At 40.6% G+C, this 20000-nt stretch overlaps 1 protein-coding gene across 1 annotated transcript in view; it reads right to left on the bottom strand.

Annotated features, from left to right (window-relative positions):
- ADGRA3 (adhesion G protein-coupled receptor A3) overlaps positions 1-20000 on the bottom strand; it is a 117179-nt gene that overhangs the window by 71342 nt on the left and 25837 nt on the right. Inside the window, exons 2-4 of the mRNA XM_059674384.1 lie at positions 17086-17157; positions 10970-11041; positions 545-616 (exon numbers count right to left, since the gene is read on the bottom strand). Of these exons, the coding sequence (XP_059530367.1) occupies positions 545-616; positions 10970-11041; positions 17086-17157 (216 nt within the window). The remainder of the gene's footprint in view (positions 1-544; positions 617-10969; positions 11042-17085; positions 17158-20000) is intronic.

The following is a 20000-nucleotide window of genomic DNA, read 5'->3' as shown; positions in this document are numbered from 1 at the left end:
TTTCCCCATAATATCAAAGCTTTCAAACATCTTTCTCCATGCTAGCATGTTCTCTGGAACATACAGGGCACCATGTGTCTGTGTGTGTCTCTGCATGTGCAGTAATGTAATATGTTCTGATGACATTATAAAGTACCTCCGTGACTCAATTCCAAGCTCCTTATCCCCTACCTACTTCAGTTTTTACTATACCGTTACTATTTGAATATTAAACATGGCATAGGTATTTATAAATTCTTGGATACCAATTCAAATGTTTCCTTATATCTTAACTAGAGGCCCGGTGCATGAAATTCGTGCACGGGTAGGGTCCCTAAGCCTGGTCAGCGATCAGGACCAATATGTGAGATCGGGGGGGCCTCGCTAGCACCCACCTAGATTGGCCTGGGGCCTTCGAGCTGGGAGAAGCTCCTGTGTTTAGCGTCTGCCCCCTTGGGGTCAGTATGTGTCATAGCGACCAGTCGTTCCACCAGTGGTTCTGCAGTTTGGTTGATTTGCATATTAGGCTTTTATTATATAGGATAGGGAAGAAAGATGTACTTACAATCTAACCAGATTGGTGAGTCCTCGAAATATGTCTGCATTCAGACATCCTATCCGATTATTTGTCAGATCCCTAAGGAGAAAAAGTGCGGGGGGAAGGAATGTCTTCAGTCAATTCTCTTGATTAATGAAGGTTTCATACATTTAATATTCAAAAAACAGCAGCCAGGTATCAGACAAAACCTTTCCTTTCAGCATCTCCAAGATACTTACCTACCTCAAGAGAGATACTAGGGCACGGGAGAGGCAAGAATCCTTGCTCTCGCTTACTCCTGGCCCATACACACTAACTCTGCTTCCTTATAGTGCCCTTCGTATTTTAAGCACTGACTCCTATAAAATGACCCAAGATACAACTGAAGTGCACACATGAGAACCTACCCTGCTGTCTGTGATACAAGTCCCTAGATGACCTACACAGTTAATTAGGCTGGGAAAAAGGAGGGGACAGAGCACCATTGCATCTCAACCAACATCTAACATGATGGATAAGAGAGCAAATCATCGCCCTGGCCTGTGTGGTTCAGTTGGTTGAGTGTTGTCCCATTTCCTTACAAGAAGTCACAGGTTCAGTTCCCAGTCAGGGCACATGGCAGGGTTTGGGGCTTGATCCCCAGTAGGGGGCGTGCAGGAGGCAGCTGATCAATGTTTCTCTCCCCTCTCCCTAAAAAATCAATACAAATGTATTCTTTTTTTAAAAAAAAAAAAGAGGGCAAATTATCAAAATTAATGCTGGAACTTTTATCTCCTCAAAAATATCTGAAACTTAATGCTTTCTAACTTCATTCCTTAAATACTTAAAAGTTTTCAAAGTAAAGAAAGCACAACTGAGTGAGCTTTTACTTGAGAGATCTATCATTTAGGCTCCATAAAAAATAATTGGGCCATTACCTACATACCCTCTAATAGTATCTATGTAATGGCTCGATTATATTTTTCCCATCACTTCAAAATCTTAGCAAATGTTCCCATCAAATGTTACATTCTCAATATTTTCTCTTCTCAATCCATAAACCCTTTTCCTTTCCATCTATGTGAAAAGTTTAGTGAATACAGGGGTGGGCAACAGTAGGTTTAGATGTATAATGCAAATAAATAATAATATAAGAATAAATTTTGTTTTGAGTACTCACAACTGTAAACCTACTTTTGCCCCCCCCCACACTATATTGTATTCTTTCTTCACTATTTTTCTTCACCCCAAGGACAATGAACACAACTTTACATCTTAATCTGGAGATTACATTTTAATTGGGACATAACTGATAAGTTCTATAACCTTCAAAAAGGATGGCATGATTTTCATCATTTACTAGGGGATTTAAATTATATTGCAAGGAAACCCTGAAACAATGAATCTTTACTTTTATCAGTTGTTAGATTTAGATATATTCACTGCTTTAAATTTTGATAAAAGAATGAGAACACATTTTCTAAACGAAACTTTCAAAACTATTTTTACACATTTTTTTAATTAAATCTTTATTGTTCAGATTATTACAGTTGTTCCTCTTTTTCCCCCCATAGCTCCCCTTCACCCGGTTCCCACACCACCCCCTGCCCTTACCCTCCCCCGCACTGTCCTCATCCATAGGTGTACGATTTTTTTTTAATTAAATCTTTATTGTTCAGATTATTACATTTGTTCCCTTTTTTTTTCTCCCCCATAACTCCCCTCCTCCCAGTTCCCGCCCCACCCTCCGCCCTCACTCCCCACCCACTGACCTCATCCATAGGTGCACGATTTTTGTCCAGTCTCTTCCCACATCTCCCACACCCCTTTCCCCCCCAAGAATAGTCAGTCCATTCCCTTTCTATGTCCCTGATTCTATTATAATCAACAGTTCATTCTGTTCATCAGATTATTTATTCACTTGATTCTTAGATTCACTTGTTGATAGATGCATATTTGTTGTTCATAATGTGTATCTTTACCTTTTTCTTCCTCTTCCTCTTCTTAAAGGATACCTTTCAGCATTTCATATAATCCTGGTTTGGTGGTGATGAACTCCTTTAGCTTTTCCTTATCTGTGAAGCTCTTTATCTGACCTTCAATTCTGAATGATAGCTTTGCTGGATAAAGTAATCTTGGTTGTAGGTTCTTGGTATTCATCACTTTGAATATTTCTTGCCACTCCCTTCTGGCCTGCAAAGTTTCTGTTGAGAAATCAGCTGACAGTCGTATGGGTATTCCCTTGTAGGTAACTGAGTTTCTTTCTCTTGCTGTTTTTAAGATTCTCTCTTTATCTTTTGCTCTTGGCATTTTAATTATGATGTGTCTTGGTGTGGTCCTCTTTGGATTCCTTTTGTTTGGGGTTCTCCGCGCTTCTTGGACCTGTAAGTCCATTTCTTTCACCAGGTGGGGGAAGTTTTCTGTCATTATTTCTTCAAATAGGTTTTCAATATCTTGCTCTCTCTCATCTTCTGGCACCCCTATAATTCGGATGTTGGTACACTTGAAGCTGTCCCAGAGGCTCCTTACACTATCCTCGCATTTTTGGATTCTTTTTTCATTTTGCTTTTCCGGTTGGATGTTTTTTGCTTCCTCGCATTTCAAATCATTGACTTGATTCTTGCGCTCCTCTGGTCTGCTGTCGGGCGTCTGTATAATATTCTTTATTTCAGTCCGTGTGTGCTTAATTTCTAGTTGGTTCCCCAATATAAGATCGAGGGTCTTATTAGTTTTCGTGTAGATCTCATTAAGTTTATCGACAGCTTCTAAACAGTTCTTGAGAGACCTTAAAAGTGTGGTTCTGAACTCTATTTCTTCCATTGACAATTTTGTCCTGTTTCTTTGTCTCCGCATTTTGTTATGCTTCCTTGGTGCACCCCCTAGTGGTCTTTGTTCGCAGTCTTATAGATAAATCTTGATTGTTGTAGCTAATTCCAGGGAGGGTTTGAGGTGTACGATTTTTGTCCAGTCTCTTCCCACACCCCCCACACCCCTTTCCCCCCCGAGAATAGTCAGTCCACTCCCTTTCTATGCCCCTGATTCTATTATATTCACCAGTTTTTTCTGTTCATCAGATTATTTATTCACTTGATTTTTAGATTCACTTATTGATAGATGTGTATTTGTTGTTCATAATTTGTATCTTTACCTTTTTCTTCTTCTTCCTCTTCTTAAAGGATACCTTGCAGCATTTCATGTAATACTGGTTTGGTGGAGATGAACTCCTTTAGCTTTTTCTTATCTATAAAGCTCTTTATCTGACCTTCAATTCTGAATGATAGCTTTGCTGGGTAAAGTAATCTTGGTTGTAGGTTCTTGCTATTCATCACTTTGAATATTTCTTGCCACTCCTTTCTGGCCTGCATAGTTTCTGTTGAGAAATCAGCTGACAGTCGTATGAGTACTCCCTTGTAGGTAACTGACTTTTCTCTTGCTACTTTTAATATTCTCTCTTTGTCTTCTGCTCTTGGCATTTTAATTATGATGTGTCTCGGTGTGGTCCTCTTTGGATTCCTTTTGTTTGGGGTTCTCTGCGCTTCCTGGACTTGTAAGTCTATTTCTTTCACCAGGTAGGGGAAGTTTTCTGTCATTATTTCTTCAAATATGTTTTCAATATCTTGCTCTCTCTCTTCTCCTGGCACCCCCATAATTCAGATGTTGGTACGCTTGAAGTTGTCCCAGAGGCTCCTTGCACTATCTTGATATTTTTGGATTCTTTTTTCTTTTTGTTTTCCCAGTTGGGTGTTTTTGCTTCTTCGTATTTCAAATCTTTGACTTGATTCTTGTGATCCTCTAGTCTGCTGTTTGAACTCTGTATAATATTCTTTATTTCAGTCAGTGTATGCTTAATTTCTAGTTGGTCTTTTTTCATATCCTCAAGGGTTTCACTAAGTTTATCATCAGTTTCTAGAAAATTCTTGAAAAACCTTATAAGTGTGGTTTTGAACTCTGTATCCTGTAGTTTGCTTTCCTCCATTTCTGTCATTTGTGACCTGTTTCTTTGTCTCCACATTTTTTATGTTTCCCTGTGTTGATAGAGTGGCTTTGTGTGCTAGGTGTCCTATAGGGCCCAGTGGCTCAGCCTCCCCAATTACCTGAGGTGGACACTCTTGGTGCACCCCTTTGTGGGCTTTGTGCACAGTCTTGTTGTAGTTAAGCCTTGATTGTTGTTGGTATCACTGGGAGGAATTGACCTTCAGGCCAATTGGCTGTGAGAATCAACTGTGTCTACAGTGGGAGAACTTCTGTGCTGGAGACACCCTTCTGGGGCAAGACGTGCTTCAGTGGGGCTTTGGTGCTCACTGAGTCTGCCCCTTAGTGTGTCCCTTATGGATCTGAGGAGTTGTAACCTGGATGGTCCCACTCTGACCACTGGGTATACTGGCTCTTGGATCTCTAAGGAGGTGCTAATTTAGCCTCTGCCTGAGGCTACCCAGCAGGAGCTATGGAGAGATCTGCAGATTCCTCTTCTTTGTTTGGGGTTTGGAGGTGCCTAGATGAGGCCCAGCTGTGAAGCAATGCAAGCTGTTGTGGGGCCTTGGGCCTTCTTTTGGAAGTTCTGGGTCTCTCTGACCCAGCTGCAGATTGTTAGTTAATTTTCAGATTGCAAAGGACCAGGCCTTTCATGTGCAAAAGCCTCTGCGCACAGCTTGGGTGGGGCGGGGTCTCAGGGAATTAACAGGGTGGAGCAAACAGCTATGGCTGATCTCAGTCCTACCCTAAGAGGCCCCGCGTTTCAGTGTCCTGGTAATCGCTGCAAGCACCTCTGAGAGAAAGCCGCCCTCGAGTTCTGACCGATGCCAGACAGTCCAGTTTCTCCCCGTATGAGTCTGGGTCCCCAGAGACTCGCCTGGAACTGGAGTTCAGAGTATTCGGGAGTTTGAGACTCCCTCACAATTGAAAAAGACAACTGCATCCTCAGTTGCCAGCCCTTTCCACGTGCGCCTCCGTACCTCTGCACTTCATTTCTGCACCTCCTCTGAGTCTCAGTGTGCTTTTCTCCTTCCTTCTAGTTGTAGAATTTCCATTTAGCCAGCCTTCCTGTGGTTCTGGATGATGTCTGTTTTGTCTCTTAGTTGTATTTTTGAAGTGGTTGTGCAAGGCAGCAATTTCTGGTGTTTCCCTATGCCGCCATCTTGGTTTCTCCTATCACATTTTGTTTAATGCCCATTTTATTCCCTATAGTGGAGAATTTACACCTCCTTTTTTTTAAAAAAAAAATGCATTTTTATTGATTTCATAGAGGAAGGGAGAGGGAGAGAGAGATAGAAACATCAATGATGAGAGAGAATCATCGATTGGCTGGAAAAAAAAGTGTCAATCTGGTGAAAAATGATAAGGCCACAGCACTGAAACCTACTTGCTAAGTTTTTCACTTAGATATTCTGTAGCTTGGGTAATCCTGGGGTTCTGTAATCTCATAGTTCTGCCTCCCCTTTCTTATGTCAACTTTTGATAAAAGAATCTTAAGCAATGCAAATCTTTATCCGTGTCTGCTAGTCTCACGCTTCTCAGACAATTAAAGCTAAGTATTTAATCTTGCAGGACTTAAAAAAAAAAGTTCTAGCTGATTTTCCTTTTATTTCTAGGTTTTTACTGTTTAAAAAAATGAGGCATCATCTTGTGAGTTGTTGCTTAAACAAGCATTTCTGGGCTCTATTCCTTCTCTTGTCTCAATTCTGAGCTTTAAATGGTGCAATTACCATTGATTCTTTGGGAAACAATTTCATTATAGCTATATCTATTTAAAATGGTATTAGGTACTGATAATGGGTGTTCATTTAGACTGAGAACCGGCTGGAATTAGTTGATAAAGCGAAAAGGGACACTGAGTGAGGCTAGGTTTCATCTACTCTGGTAGTTTATTCTGCAGAAAGCCACTTAATATTCCTGATTCAAAGTATCTACAAGATAAAGGCAAGGGCATGGTGCACTTCCAAAAACACTTATCGCGTGCCTGTTAGGTGAGATGCACAATTGAAATGAATGATTTAAGGTCCCTAAAAATAGTGCCCATATCTATAAGCAACTATGAAACAGCACTACTGCAGAGTATCTTTATATTTCACTGAGTTTACATCTAAGACCCTCTCAGCTTGCAAGCTGTACACTGTACGTTCAATTACAAGTCAGCTGTGTGGAATTAAAAGTATATTTTCTAATGGGAAGAACATTACAAACGGCAATTACCTTCCTTGGCAAGAACACAAGAGACTACTTAATGGGTAATGCAATGAAAAATGCTAAGGCGATGCCTGTACGATATTAGTCATGAAATTCAATGCTATGGAACAAGAAATTTATATATTTATTTTGGATGGCAGTAATTGAGAAATTATTTACTGAAGGATAAAGAACTCAATGGAGAACCTGAGATATTTTTGCAGTGTCCTTAAAACATCCTAATGAAACTGCATTTTATTAACAGTCCAGTTTCCTTCAACCTCCATGTCGACATGGGAGATATTTTTAGGATTAATCTTCCTTTTAAAAACATAAGCTTCCTTCCAAAAAAGCTGTGACGATAGTGTGTCAATCAGGGAAGGTAAAAATAAGTGACCTTGCCTGGCAGTATGATGTCACACCCCTCCCCCTGGATAAAAAAGTTGGAGGGAAAATGATTCAAATATTCTAGAATTTCTCACACTTTAGTGTCAGAATCACTGGGAGGGACAGTTAAAACAAAGATGGCCCAGCCTGGGTGGCTCAGTGGTTGACCATTGACCTATGAACCAGGAGGTCTTGGTTCGATCCCTGTCAGGACACACCCCCTGGTTTTGGGCTCAATCCCCAATGGGGGCTGTGCAGGAGGCAGCTGATCAATGATTCTCTCTCATTGATGTTTCTATCTCTCTCTCCCTCTCCCTTCCTCTCTGAAATCAATCAAAATATATTTATTTTTTTTTAAAAAAAGATGATTTGATCTTGGCCCCAGAGTTTGCCACAGGGTAGGTCTAGCACCTACACTCTTGCTTCCTACTTTAGGACTCGTGTTCACAGGCATAGGTTCGAAATGACCCATCCAAACACGGGGCCAGTGTGCCCCTGGTAAGAAGCACAGAGACAGTGAGCTGCTGTTATAAGTCAAGCTCACTTAGCCACTGCCCTCTGCTCCCTAAGGACTCTGTTTCTGGGGAGATGTGCTGTCTGCCCATGCCTGTGCTCCACACCCCGGCCTGTGTCCATCTGGCTGAATCCTAACAGCTTTCAAACTCTTAGCAGCTGGACTCTGCCATGAATCCTAACAGCTTCCTAACTCTTAGCAGCTGGACTCTGCCATGGCTCCCCTCTCGGTAAGCAGATTCCAAGTCCATAGCTAGGCTGTTGGTTTGTGCATATGATTCCACTATACCGCAAAGCCTGCAGGGGTTCCCCAGCTACCTTGTATCCCTGAAGCCTGGCTCCCCGTTGAGTAGAGAATGGGCCCAATGAGTCTGTTGTGCAACTGAACTGATGCTGGTCTCTGTCTTACCAGTTTTTGCTGCTAAACCTGCTGCTACTGCTGTTACTGAACTCGACTGACCCACTGCAACTCTCATGCCTACTGGTGCCTCCCACCCTCCAATCCTATCTTCCCTTTCTAGAATTCCAGTCTCCATACCCTACTGACCTACCCCAGACAGGCCATTTTTTCTGAGTTGTTTTATTAAAAAGCCTTTACTGGGAAACAGTGAAGAGCAGCGTGAATGGGGAAGAAGAAAACCAGTCTCCTCCTCACATCCCCGAGTGAATTCCCCTGTGCACACAGAGCCAGACGGACACCATGAATGACTGCCCCCGCCCGCAACAAAGGCCATGGCAATAAATTCCCTTCTACAGAGTCGGCCTGAAATTTTCAATTTCCCAAGACTGAGAAATCCTTTAACTCCTACTACTCTTAATCTTCCAAGACTGTCCAAGAGGGGGAACTGAGAGGAGACCTGGAGAGAATAAATGTTGGGTGAAAGTTAATTTTACTTGCAAATGTAACTAAAAAAAAAAAAAAAAAAAAAAAAAAAAAAAAACCTGGAAAATTAGCATGGCCAACTCTGACAAGTGGACCTGACTAAAAATGGTCTGACTAGAAGTGAGCAGGTTTTGAATGACAGAATAAGAGCCACAAGATGTCCAAAGTATTAGGATGGAAGGTCAGTGTCAACATTTAAGTAAGTCATGCCATGATTAAACTAAGAGCAAGCATAGCCGGCTTTAATATACAGACACGATGGAAAACAAGTAAGACGTGAATAATACTCAGGCACCTTGAACTTTTAAAAAAACTTAAATAATAAGAAAGTCTGATGGAATCAAAAGAGAGAGAGACAGAGACAGAGATAGACAGGGGCTGAAAGAGGAACTATGAAAAAGAAGGAAAGCATGGAGCTGGCCTCTCTCCACTTTATCTTTTGTCCCTGATTCTCTGCACTTAAGTGGTTTCTCTGCCGGGAGCCGGTCCATCCTTGCTGTTTCAAGGGACCTGGCATATATGGCATACGGTTCTTAATATGTTTGCTCACCTTCTTGGCGCTGTGTTTTAACCAAGGTCACCTCTCCGGAGAAAGGTTGAATCCCCAGGTAGGGATTTTCCCCTGAAGTTAGGGAGGGAATAAAACCCCTCAACTAAGTGCCAGGCGGGTAATTAATCCCTTTAACTACGAACAATCATGCTTAAACTACATAATCTTTTCTCCCTGGAATGGAGATAAGAAACGCCCTAATCTTTGTAATAGAGATTGATAGGATTGAATCAACTGGTATAAATACAGTTGTAACAAGACAGAAACACTCAGAACTCAGAACACAGAACTCATGAGACAGAACTCAGAACTCAGAACTTAGAACACAGGGCTTGGAAGACAGGACCAAGAGAGACAGAGCCTAGGCTCAGAACCTACACAGAACGTTCTCTAGAGACAGAAGAACTTCGCTGGCGAGAGCATGCCAGAAGATCCTGGACAGGGACTGGCCTCGGAGCCTGGAGGCGAAGCCTGGCGAGAGAGCATGGCAGGGGATCCTGGACTGAACCTGACTGCGGAGATTGGCAGGAGAGCCTGACTAGAACCTGGTGACTGAACCTGACTGGAGAACCTGGACTGAACCTCTCTGGAGATCCTAAGCAGAACCTCTCTGGAGATCCAGACCAGAACTTGGCTGGAGATCCGGGCTAGAGATCCTGGCTAGGCTGCTGATCAACTGAACGCTGTCTCCGTATCATTCCTTCTTCGCCGACTCCGTCTACACCTTTGGGGACCCCTGGACCCGCTGGGTTGGACCCCGGCATTTCTCCTTACTGTCATCAGGGTAGAAGGAGGTGGGCAAAGGTGGGGGAGGGGAGTGGGGACAGAAAGAGACTTTGCTTGGGGCGGTGGGCACAAGATGCAGTGTGCAGATGATGTTTTGTTGGGTTGTGCACTTGAAAACGGTATGGTTTTGCAAACCAATGCCCCAGTAGATTCAATAAAAAAAAAAAAGATATTCTGAAACACAAAATACAAATCTGATCATATCAATTTCATATTCATAAAGTTATGCTACTCCCCCATCTAAATAATGGATTTGAATTTTTTTTTTCACATGGCAAGAGATCATCAAAGCCTACAAAAGCCTAGTCCCACCTTGATCAGCCTAACCTCCCAACATTCTTCTCCCCCTTCCACTTTAGACTGGGGCCAAAGAGCTAAACTACTGTCCCAAGAGACATGGGTTCATCCTTATGCCCACTCTTCTGGTATTCTCCCACACAAAGAGCAAGGCCAAAGCTAAATGTCACTGCTCCTGTGGCAGGCCATTCCCTCTCAGGTGGTCCCTCCTTTCCCTGATGATTATTACTGTGTTATCTGTTACAGAACATCTGCAGGGTATATTCTCATTATCCACCTATTTGCCCCCCAAGAGTCTGATAGCTATCCCAGAGAAGCCAGAGTATGGCAAGCAGCCAACACACAATAAATGCCTTTAGAAGGAATAAACGATGATGGACAGACAGCACTACTTGGCTTGAATGCAGGGTTACTTCTCAACAATTGTGAAACAGCATAAGGGGAGGATGGGGAGAGGAGTTTTCAGCTTTAGCCTAAAAATTGGTCCTAAGGTTTTAAAATAATAATAATACATAAAGTATACATGAAAATGGCAAGACCTTAAGTCATTAATAGAAAGGTACCTCAACTGATAGAGCATTTACAACAGATCCGATCTGATTGCACTCATAACTTGAAAGTTAGCTGCAGATGAATGATAACAGACAAAGCCAATACAGCAATGATTTTATTAACATACGAGGGACACAACCAGCAAACAAATCAAATAGCTACACAAACTAATTCCTTCTAAGCTACTTATATTAAAACTCTGTTTTCTATCATGGATCTGGCCAGGTAAACTTATCAAAACTGTTAAAAACCCATCTTTTATCGTGTGAAAGCTTAAAGTCGATGAACGGTTACTTATATGAGAAACAGTTCAAACTCATAAGCAAGCAAATCAAACACTTACAGTCTTTTTAGCGATGACAGTCCCCAAAAGGCACCAGGATCTATACTACTAATAAGATTATTTCGGAGGTCCCTGTTAAAAAGAAAATAAAATAAGTTATTTACATATGAACACTGTAACAATTATTTTGGCATTTTGCACTTAACTACCATGCAGAAAACAACAATGACAAAAATAATGGGAGGAAACTGAAGCCCAAAAGATTAAGCCAAGATCACCCCAGTAGAAGAGCCAGAGCCAGAATTCAAGTTCGAGAAATCTGGCTCTAAAGCCGTTTGTGTTGGTCAATAGAAGAATAAAGGTATATGTCAAAAAAGATATGTGTGTTCTGATGTTATTCAAATTCAAAGGTATCATTAAACTACAGTTCTAGAAAAGACTGTACCTATAAAAGATTCCAGAATTTGACAATAATAACTGCTGTAATGGCTATCAATTACGTAATGTTAAGTCACTGTGCTAAGCAGAGTTTTTGTTTTTGTAGCCTTCTCCCTTGTTTTCCCTACTTTCCCATAGCATATGGTACACTCCAGACAGTGCCTGGAATTCCCAACACCACCCCTGTGGCACCTGATCAACCCCAGTCCTTATTTTTCAAATACTCTGGCCCCAGTCATTGTCATGATTACATGACCTTGGTCTAATTAACCCCAGGACCTAGGGCGAGGAGACAGACAGAGGTCAAGGAGTAGCCATGTCCACTGGTTTGACTAGAGGTAAGATGTAAGTCTAAAACTATCAGGACCTTCTTGCTACCATTGAGAGATAAAGCCAACAGACAAGAAAAGAGAATAAATCCTGAGCCCCTGGATACAGCCAAGCCTGAAGTCCAGCTTTCACTCTGGGCTCAGTTACACAAACCACTAAAATCAGTCAGTTAGTATCTGTCACTTATCATCCCTTTAAGATCTTACAACCAATCCTAGAAGGTATTACCCTTGCTTCAGACAAGGAAATTCATGTGCAGCAAGATGATGACATCTGGCCAAGGTTTTGGTGTTAATATGTAGCCAAGCCAGATAATCAGGCTGTAAACACATCTTTCTGCCTGACACAGTGAAGATTTACTAAAGAAACTGAGCAAATGTATACCTAGAGCAAAAGGGAGACAGATAAAGTAAGCATTCCAAAAGTTGGCCATAATGAAATCATGGTGCTAGAGATATTGTTCTTTAAATCTCTTTATATGTTTGAAAAATTTTATAAAAAATGGAAAAAAACTATAGTATGTGCTATCGTCCAGCACCCTCATGGTCATCACTCTAGCCCAGGTTATATAGCACAGTTCCCACTCGTGTCCTTGCTTCTCTCATCAGTTCTCCATTTACATCTTTTCTCTTTAATTGATCTTTTGGTTTTTTAGAGAGAGAGGAAGGGAGAGAGAGATAGAAACATCGATGAGAGAGAGACAGGGAATCAGCTACCTCCTGATACTAGGAATTGAGTCCGCAACCCGTGAATATGCCCTGACCGGGAATCAAACCCGTGGACTCTTGGTTCATAGGTCTATGCTCAACCACTGACCCACACTGGCTGGGCTCCATTTACATCTTTATAAACAAGAACCTGATCATGTCTCTGTGCCAGCTAAATCCTCCAAAAGCTCCACAATCCCCTCAGAAGAAAGTTCAGACTCTTCCAGGTAACTTAGAGGCTATCCATGGCCCTGATTTTGCCCATCTCCCTCCTCCAACGCTCATTTCCTAATCTGTTCCAACACCCTCCTTTAACACTCACTCTCTCAGTCCCTCTCTCTTCAAATATGCTAGTCATATTTCTAGATGTTTCTAGAAAGAGTCATATTTCTCTCACCCATCTATTCAGTGAGAGAGAGGCTGAGACTCCTTATGTAGAGGGTAGATGGACAGTGCTATGTTCTAAATATTTGTCCTCCTCCCCCAAAATCACACATTGAAAACCTAACTCCCAAGATGATGGCAATAGAAGGTGGGACCTCTGGGAGGTGACTAGGTCATGAGAACAGAGAACTAATGAATGTGATTAATAACCTTACAAAGGAGGCCCCAGACAGCTCCCTCTCTCCCTTCCAGCAGGTGAGGTTTCAGCAAAAAGATGGCCAAGTAGGACGTGGTACCTCACTGGACACCAATCAGCCGGTGCCTTGATCCTGGACTGCCCAGTCTCCAGAAATGTGAGAAATAAGCGTTTGTCTTTATAAGCTACCCAGTTTCTGGTGTTGTTATAGAAGCCAGAAGAGACCGAGACAGATGATAAATGGACGAAATCCTGGCTCAGAGACAGAAGTACAGTTACCTAAATTTCACTATAAAAATCTTTTAAATAAATTACGGTTAGCCACTAAATCATTAGACTATTCATCAAGCCAGACAATGTAGAGACTATTGAATGTCATTCATAACTTAAGTCCACTTCGTCCACTTATACCTCAATAAAGGCAGAGATTAGTGATGCCTGCACCTGACCGAATAATTTAAGCAAATGTGTGTATGTAGGCAAATTCCAAGGCAAAGAAAAATAATACCGCAAATTGTTAATAATTATTTACTCTGGGTAAGTAAACTGGTGATATGGGAGATTACTATAATATTCTTTCAATTTTGCTGTATGTTTGAAAATTTTCATAATAAAGATTAGTTTCTGTCCCCCACTTTTTAGTCCCAGGAAGTACAATTCATCATCAGGCCCAATGTACTAGTTTCTACCTCCCCCTCTGCACCTGATCCCAACCCTATACTTCAAAGAAGATTTTTGGAGAAAATTCAATCAGAATGTGTTTGACTTACATTGCATAAGCTAAAAGTCTCTACAAATGGAAATATAATGTCCGTTCCATTTTTTTTAAACACACTTCACTTCTCCGATTTTAAAAAGCATCTGCAACAGGGAATGACTTAGCTATAGTACTACATAAATTTGTGGTCCATGATGCATTGCATGTGTTTCTAGAAAATACCTCTCATGAATAACTAAGTAGTGTAATAAGATTTAAAGATACACTTTTTATTTAATAATAAAGAAATGCTTGACATGTTACATAGCATTTAATGATAGCCATATTAATCAGGCATTGCCAAAGGATATTTGTAGTCAGAGTCTCTCATTTACCATTCCCTTCTCCAACCCACAGCTTCCCTAGTGAACACAAGTCTAATGTTAGGATGTGCAGCTGAATCTGAATGGGTTAGGTCACTAAAACATAAACACAAAAAGGTGCACAAAAGTTGCTTAAACAAAATTATAGAAATATTTAAATAGTTGTTAGAAAAAGAGCTAGCTCCTTTAGGCAAAAATACAAGGTATATAAGGAAAAAACACATTTTAAGTATAAATATCAGAAACCTCTACTTGAAACAGCTTCCACAATAAAAAAATAAAAATTCCCTAGTATTACAGGAAATCAATAAGTAAGGAAGCCTTAGTTGGTTCCATCTATCTCTCAGATCCCCATGCTCAGAAAGTTAAGTTTACCTTCAGGCTAAACTTCAATCATGACATCATATCTCAGGTCCAAAAATCACTTCCAAGAAAAAAGTCGTGAAAAGGAATAGAGACTTTCTTTTCTTAGGAACTGGGAAATCTTTCTCTGAAACCTCAAAGCTAACCATCCCTCATCTCTTATTGGCTAAGGCTGGCTCTGTCAATCACTAGAAAGAGATGCTTTGGTGGCCTGGACCCATCACTTGAGTGGCGGGGTGGGGGGGGGGGGGTGGAAGGGGGAGGGAGATGAATACATTGAAAAGTCAGACACACTGACCACTATGCAATTCTATTCTAGTGTCAGTAATTAGAGTACAGGAGAGTGTCACTAAATTCTGACCCATATATAACACAACACAAGAATGCTCTCTCTATATAAAAGCCTAAGTGACCAGATGACTGGACAAGAAGATGACCAGCCGGTAGCTAAGACATGCACTGACCACCAGGGAGCAGACGCTCAATGCAAGAGCTGCCCCCTGGTGGTCAGTGCCCTCCCACAGCAGGAGCACCGCTCAGCTGACTGACAGATGCCAGACACCGGGCTGATGGCTGGTGAGCGCGGTGCCCAGGCTGGGGCTCCTCCAGGCCACCTGCCGCTTCATTTACTACTTCATGCTGTGTGGGACTGACACAGACAGTGGGCTGGAGCCCGACGAGCTGGCGGGTAAGGCCGGGCTGTGACCATGCAGAGGTCCACTGATCCCCGCAGGCCAGGCCTAGGGACCTCACAGTGCACAAATCCGTGCAGTGGGCCTCTACTAATATTATAAAATGAAGAGGGAAGATAGACGGGAGGAGGAAGGGATGAATGATAAATCACAGAGTTCTCAATTACAAACAGTCTTAAAAATCTAAAAAATATATATATATATATTTACCAAAAAAGGGAGGGGGAAAAATGTATAAGTATACATTTTAGAGAATTCTTTTAGTAACAATATACAGTTCACCCTTAAACAACACAATCTGAACTTTAAGGCTGAATTGTAGCCGCCACCCCAATTCCTATGTGGAAGTCCTAACCCCTAATCCTTCAAAATGTGGCCGTATTTGGAGGCAGGGTCAAACACTATGCTTAAATAAGACCTCAGTGATGGAAGCAATAAAGTCCTGTGGGAGTTTCAATTGTGGAAGAAGCCAGTAGGTGAAATGGTCAAGGAAAGGTCACCTTGAAGTAGAGAAAGTGAAGCACAACAGAGAGGGCTAAGAAAATGAGGAAAGATTGATTTTCAGCAGCAAAGATATTCCAACCTGTGTGGCTCCCTGAAGCACTCTGAGTGGTTATCCTAAGTGTGTGGGTGACATGGGAATTTGAAACACGATCCTAGAACAGCATTTGGAAAGCAAGCAAATTAAACATCCATTGTGTAAAACTCACCAAGGCCAGAAAGTGAGTGCTACCTGTAATACATCTGATCATAAGCAAAACTAGACCCAATTGCTAAGCCAAACACAATGATCACATTCAGAGATATCTGGATTAAAAACATAAAAGTTTATCCAAACGTTTTCCACCTTGGGGTGTGTGTGTGTGTGTGTGTGTGTGTGTGTGTGTGTGTGTGTATGTGTGTGTGTGTGTGTTTAAATTCTGGGCTTCCTTTCTGGGCTTTGTAACCATGCAACTTTGGCAGCTTGTTCCTTTTATGAGGCATTCATGTCATGGCTGAACTTAAAAACAGCGTCTACACTTTAAAAGCCAGGGGCTAGCGACCTAGGGTCCATGGCCTGTTTTGTAAATAGAGTCACCTCCACATTGATTCACTTATTTGTTGTCTACTGCTGCTCTCTCACTACAATGGCAGAATAGAGTCACTGTGATAAAGATCATACGGCCCACAAAACCTAAAATATTCACTATCTAGTCCTTTACAGAACGTTTGCTGGCCTTTGGTCTAACTAGTTGTTTGTTATTTTAAATTTTTATTTCAATTACAGTTCACATTATATTAGTTACAGGTGTACAACTAATCAATTTATCATATACCTTACAAAGTTACATTTATATACCTTACAAAGTTACCACCCCAATAAATCTGGTTCCCACCTTACACCATATATAGTTATTACAATATTGGTTGTATGTCCTATGCTGTACTTTACATCCCCATAACTGTTTTTACAACTGACAATTTATAGTTCTTAATTTCTTTCAACCTCCTCCTCACTCATCTTCTCAACCCCGCTCCAACCATCAATTTCTTCTCTGTATCTCTGAGTTTGTTTGTTTATTTAGGTTGTTCATCTGTTGTGTTTTTCTGATTCCATACATAAGTGAAATCATGACTAGTTGTTTTTAAAATTCAATTCTTAAAATTTCTCCTAATAAAACATTGGAAAAACTAAATTTTTATTTTGAAAAGTTGAGATTGTAGAACTAGATTAACAATAAAATCATTTTAAGTAAAATGACAATAACAGATGATAACAAAAGAATACCCATTGCCCTGGCCCTTACAGTATCTCAGCTGCTTAGAGCATTATCTTGATACACAACGGTTTCTGGTTTGAACCCCGATCAGGCACATACAAGAATCAACCAGAGAATGAATAAATAAGTGGAACAACAAATGGATGTTTCTCTCTCTCCCCCTTCTTCTCTCTCTCTGTAAAATCAATAAATAAAAAATGTATAAGAAACTAAAAAGAATACTCACAATCTTTCAAGGAGACTTAGCCCAGAAAATGAACCATTCTTCAACTCAGATATTTTATTGTTACTCAGAATCCTAAAAATGACAGAAAAATAAAATGTAAGTTGCCTAATATATGTACACCATCAATATCAAAATAATTTAGCTCATTGAATTTATATCTATGAGAAATTCTAAGAAGTCCTTTATCACTCTCCTTCCCCAATTTTTGAAATGCCTGACCAAAAAAAAAAGTTTCTTTGTCTTTCTTTGAAAAACCACCTAAAAGAGCTTACACATCTGTCACTTCTTAAATTGCTCCTGTCACATTGAACCAAAAATTTAAAATAGAGAAGTCAACATAAAATAGCTCTCAGTTCAATATAAGAATAAAGAATGCCACATACATTTATATAATTAATCAACTTACTAAGTTGAATACTTATTTAAAAATTGGAAACTTAAAGAAAATTATGTAAGCACTCTATAAAATAATGGCCTTACAAAAAAATAAAATACCCCTAGATATCTTTGCAATATTATTTTTAATCTAACAGTATGCAAATCTACGTGTCTACGTGTGAAAAGATACTTGTCACACACACTCACATACAGACATAGGAGCTGAATCAAGTTCTGTTAAATGGAAGATTACACTAGCAAATGACAGAGCCAAATGGCTAACCCAGGACATTTCTGCTCCAAACCCCATGTTCTCCAACTACTCCATGCTGGTAAAGAGAGGCACTGCTGGTATCTTGGGCAGAAAATTCTCCATCACACTCAGGGCTGCACAACTTCTGGGGCACCCTTCATAGTGGGTCCAAGGTGGAGTGGTGACCCCTCCCTCCCAGACAGGGCAACACTCACGTCTATGTACATACACATGTAACACAATGCCTGCGTCCTAACATTTCAGGTACATTTTCACTACTTTCAATATTCTAAAAATTTATTAAAATAAAAACACCCATTTGGCATCTAATTTTCTTGAGATATAAATGTGTTTTGTTTTGTTTTTTAATTCCTACTCATGCAGATTCACATTTCAGAGCCTGCTACATGGGACGATCATTAGGAGCTTCTCAGGTCAAGTACACCTGTGTTTGGAACCCAGATCTCCAATCCTTCTCAAGTGACACTGATTTTGGGCAAGTCACTCCACCTCTCTGTAACAGAGTCCCCTCATTCATAAAACAGGTAGGATAATACCTGCCGACTAAACATGGAAGGAAACTAGTGAATGCACGACACACCCAAAGAGCATTCCTTAGCAGTTAGATTCAGTTTCCCTGGTTCTAAGACTCATACCCGCCCATTTTAATGTTTCTTGTAATCAAAGTATATTACTGTGTAGTGTTTGGCCTCTTCCCAGAGCTGTTACTAAAGCAACAACCAGGGGACCAAGAACACATGGTCATCAAAAGCGTTCCAATTGAAGTACAATAGAATGTTCTCTAATCAAAATTGCAAAGGTTTTTAAAAGTAAGGTAGTTGGCAAGGGCAAAGCAAACTCAGACGGACACGTGGCCACCGAAGTCCCAAGCAAAGCTTCACTGAACAGCCTGGGGGTGCATACCCAGGAGCCTCCATCCTGCTGTCCAGGCATCAACCCTACGCTAACAGGTCACCCAATCTGACAAGAAGTATACCTATTTCAGTGACCTATTTCAGCACGATTTATAACAGACCAAGTTAGAAACTCCCAAAGAGGTCAGTAAGAGGAGATAATCACATTGTGATATATCCAAACAACAAAATGTTACACACCATTAAAAATGATTCTTTTAAGAAACTTGATGAAAAGGAAAGTGCTTACAATCAGTTATAACAACAAAACCGATACCATTGATTGAAAAGAATCCAGACATCCCTCCACCCTCCCCCGCCCCCCCAAAAAAATACTTGGAAGAAATACATCAAAATGATGAGACTTCTATTAGTTTCTCTTTTGTTCTTTATAATCTTGCAGTATCTTTTAAAATATCTAGACTATGACTCTGATTTTTAATATATTTTCTCAATAGCTAAGCACAGCTCAAAACAGAGTTAATTTTGAATACAATTATATCTAAGCAATAAAAAAATAAAGAACATTTTATTTATACTTTGAGATTAAAGACTCACATTTATTTATCATCCAAAAATGTTTATGTAACTTATTAGACACTAACAGTAGGGCAGAGAACAATGGTGACAACATCCAGAGTCCAGGGCCTGAGCCGAGACCCCACTAGGAATGAATGGTTTAGCCTGTGACAGTCACTTCTCTAGGGAGAATTCTATGTCATCATTTTAAAGATGGAAAAAATTGGACCAGAATGATCGTCAAGCTGTCTTCTAGCTTCTCTAATTTTCTATAACTATTCATGTTTTAATGAGCAAAGCTGTTGAACTTTACAGTGACCAAGAATTTATATCCAATAAACCAAAAAGAAGGAAAACTGCCCAGTCCACTTGCTAAGCTCAGTGACACGAGAGCCCTGTGTCTGAGTGAAGAATGAAACCCAGACATGCAAGTGGCCTGGGAAACACTGTCCGGGCAGTGACCATAAGACTCACTGCACTCAGCATTATTTCATTCAGCCAAAGGACCTTCATTTGCTCAGTCATAAAGGCTTTGGTCCAATAAATGATAGATTTTATTGAGGAGAGTAAAAAGACATTTCATCACACTTAAAAAGTTATAACTGTAACCTTAAAAATATATTTACAACCTCCTGTTAATATATTCAGTCTCCACATTACTTGCCGTGTTTAAGGATTCTGTGCAAGAAAACAGGATCAGTAGGAATAAATCTACCCCGCAGACAGTTTTTATACTCAATTCTGAAACAGGGGACTGCGGAACTAGAAAATGCATAATGTCATGTATCATTATAAACCTAACACCCATTCATAATCAATATTTTTGCTGACATCTTTGAAATTTCAAACTT

The sequence above is a fragment of the Myotis daubentonii genome, chromosome 1 (assembly GCF_963259705.1).
Source record: "Myotis daubentonii chromosome 1, mMyoDau2.1, whole genome shotgun sequence".
NCBI classification, from domain to species: Eukaryota; Metazoa; Chordata; class Mammalia; order Chiroptera; family Vespertilionidae; genus Myotis; species Myotis daubentonii.
The sequence above is the reverse complement of the archived record's forward strand: the minus strand, read 5'-3'. Positions and strand labels throughout refer to the sequence as shown.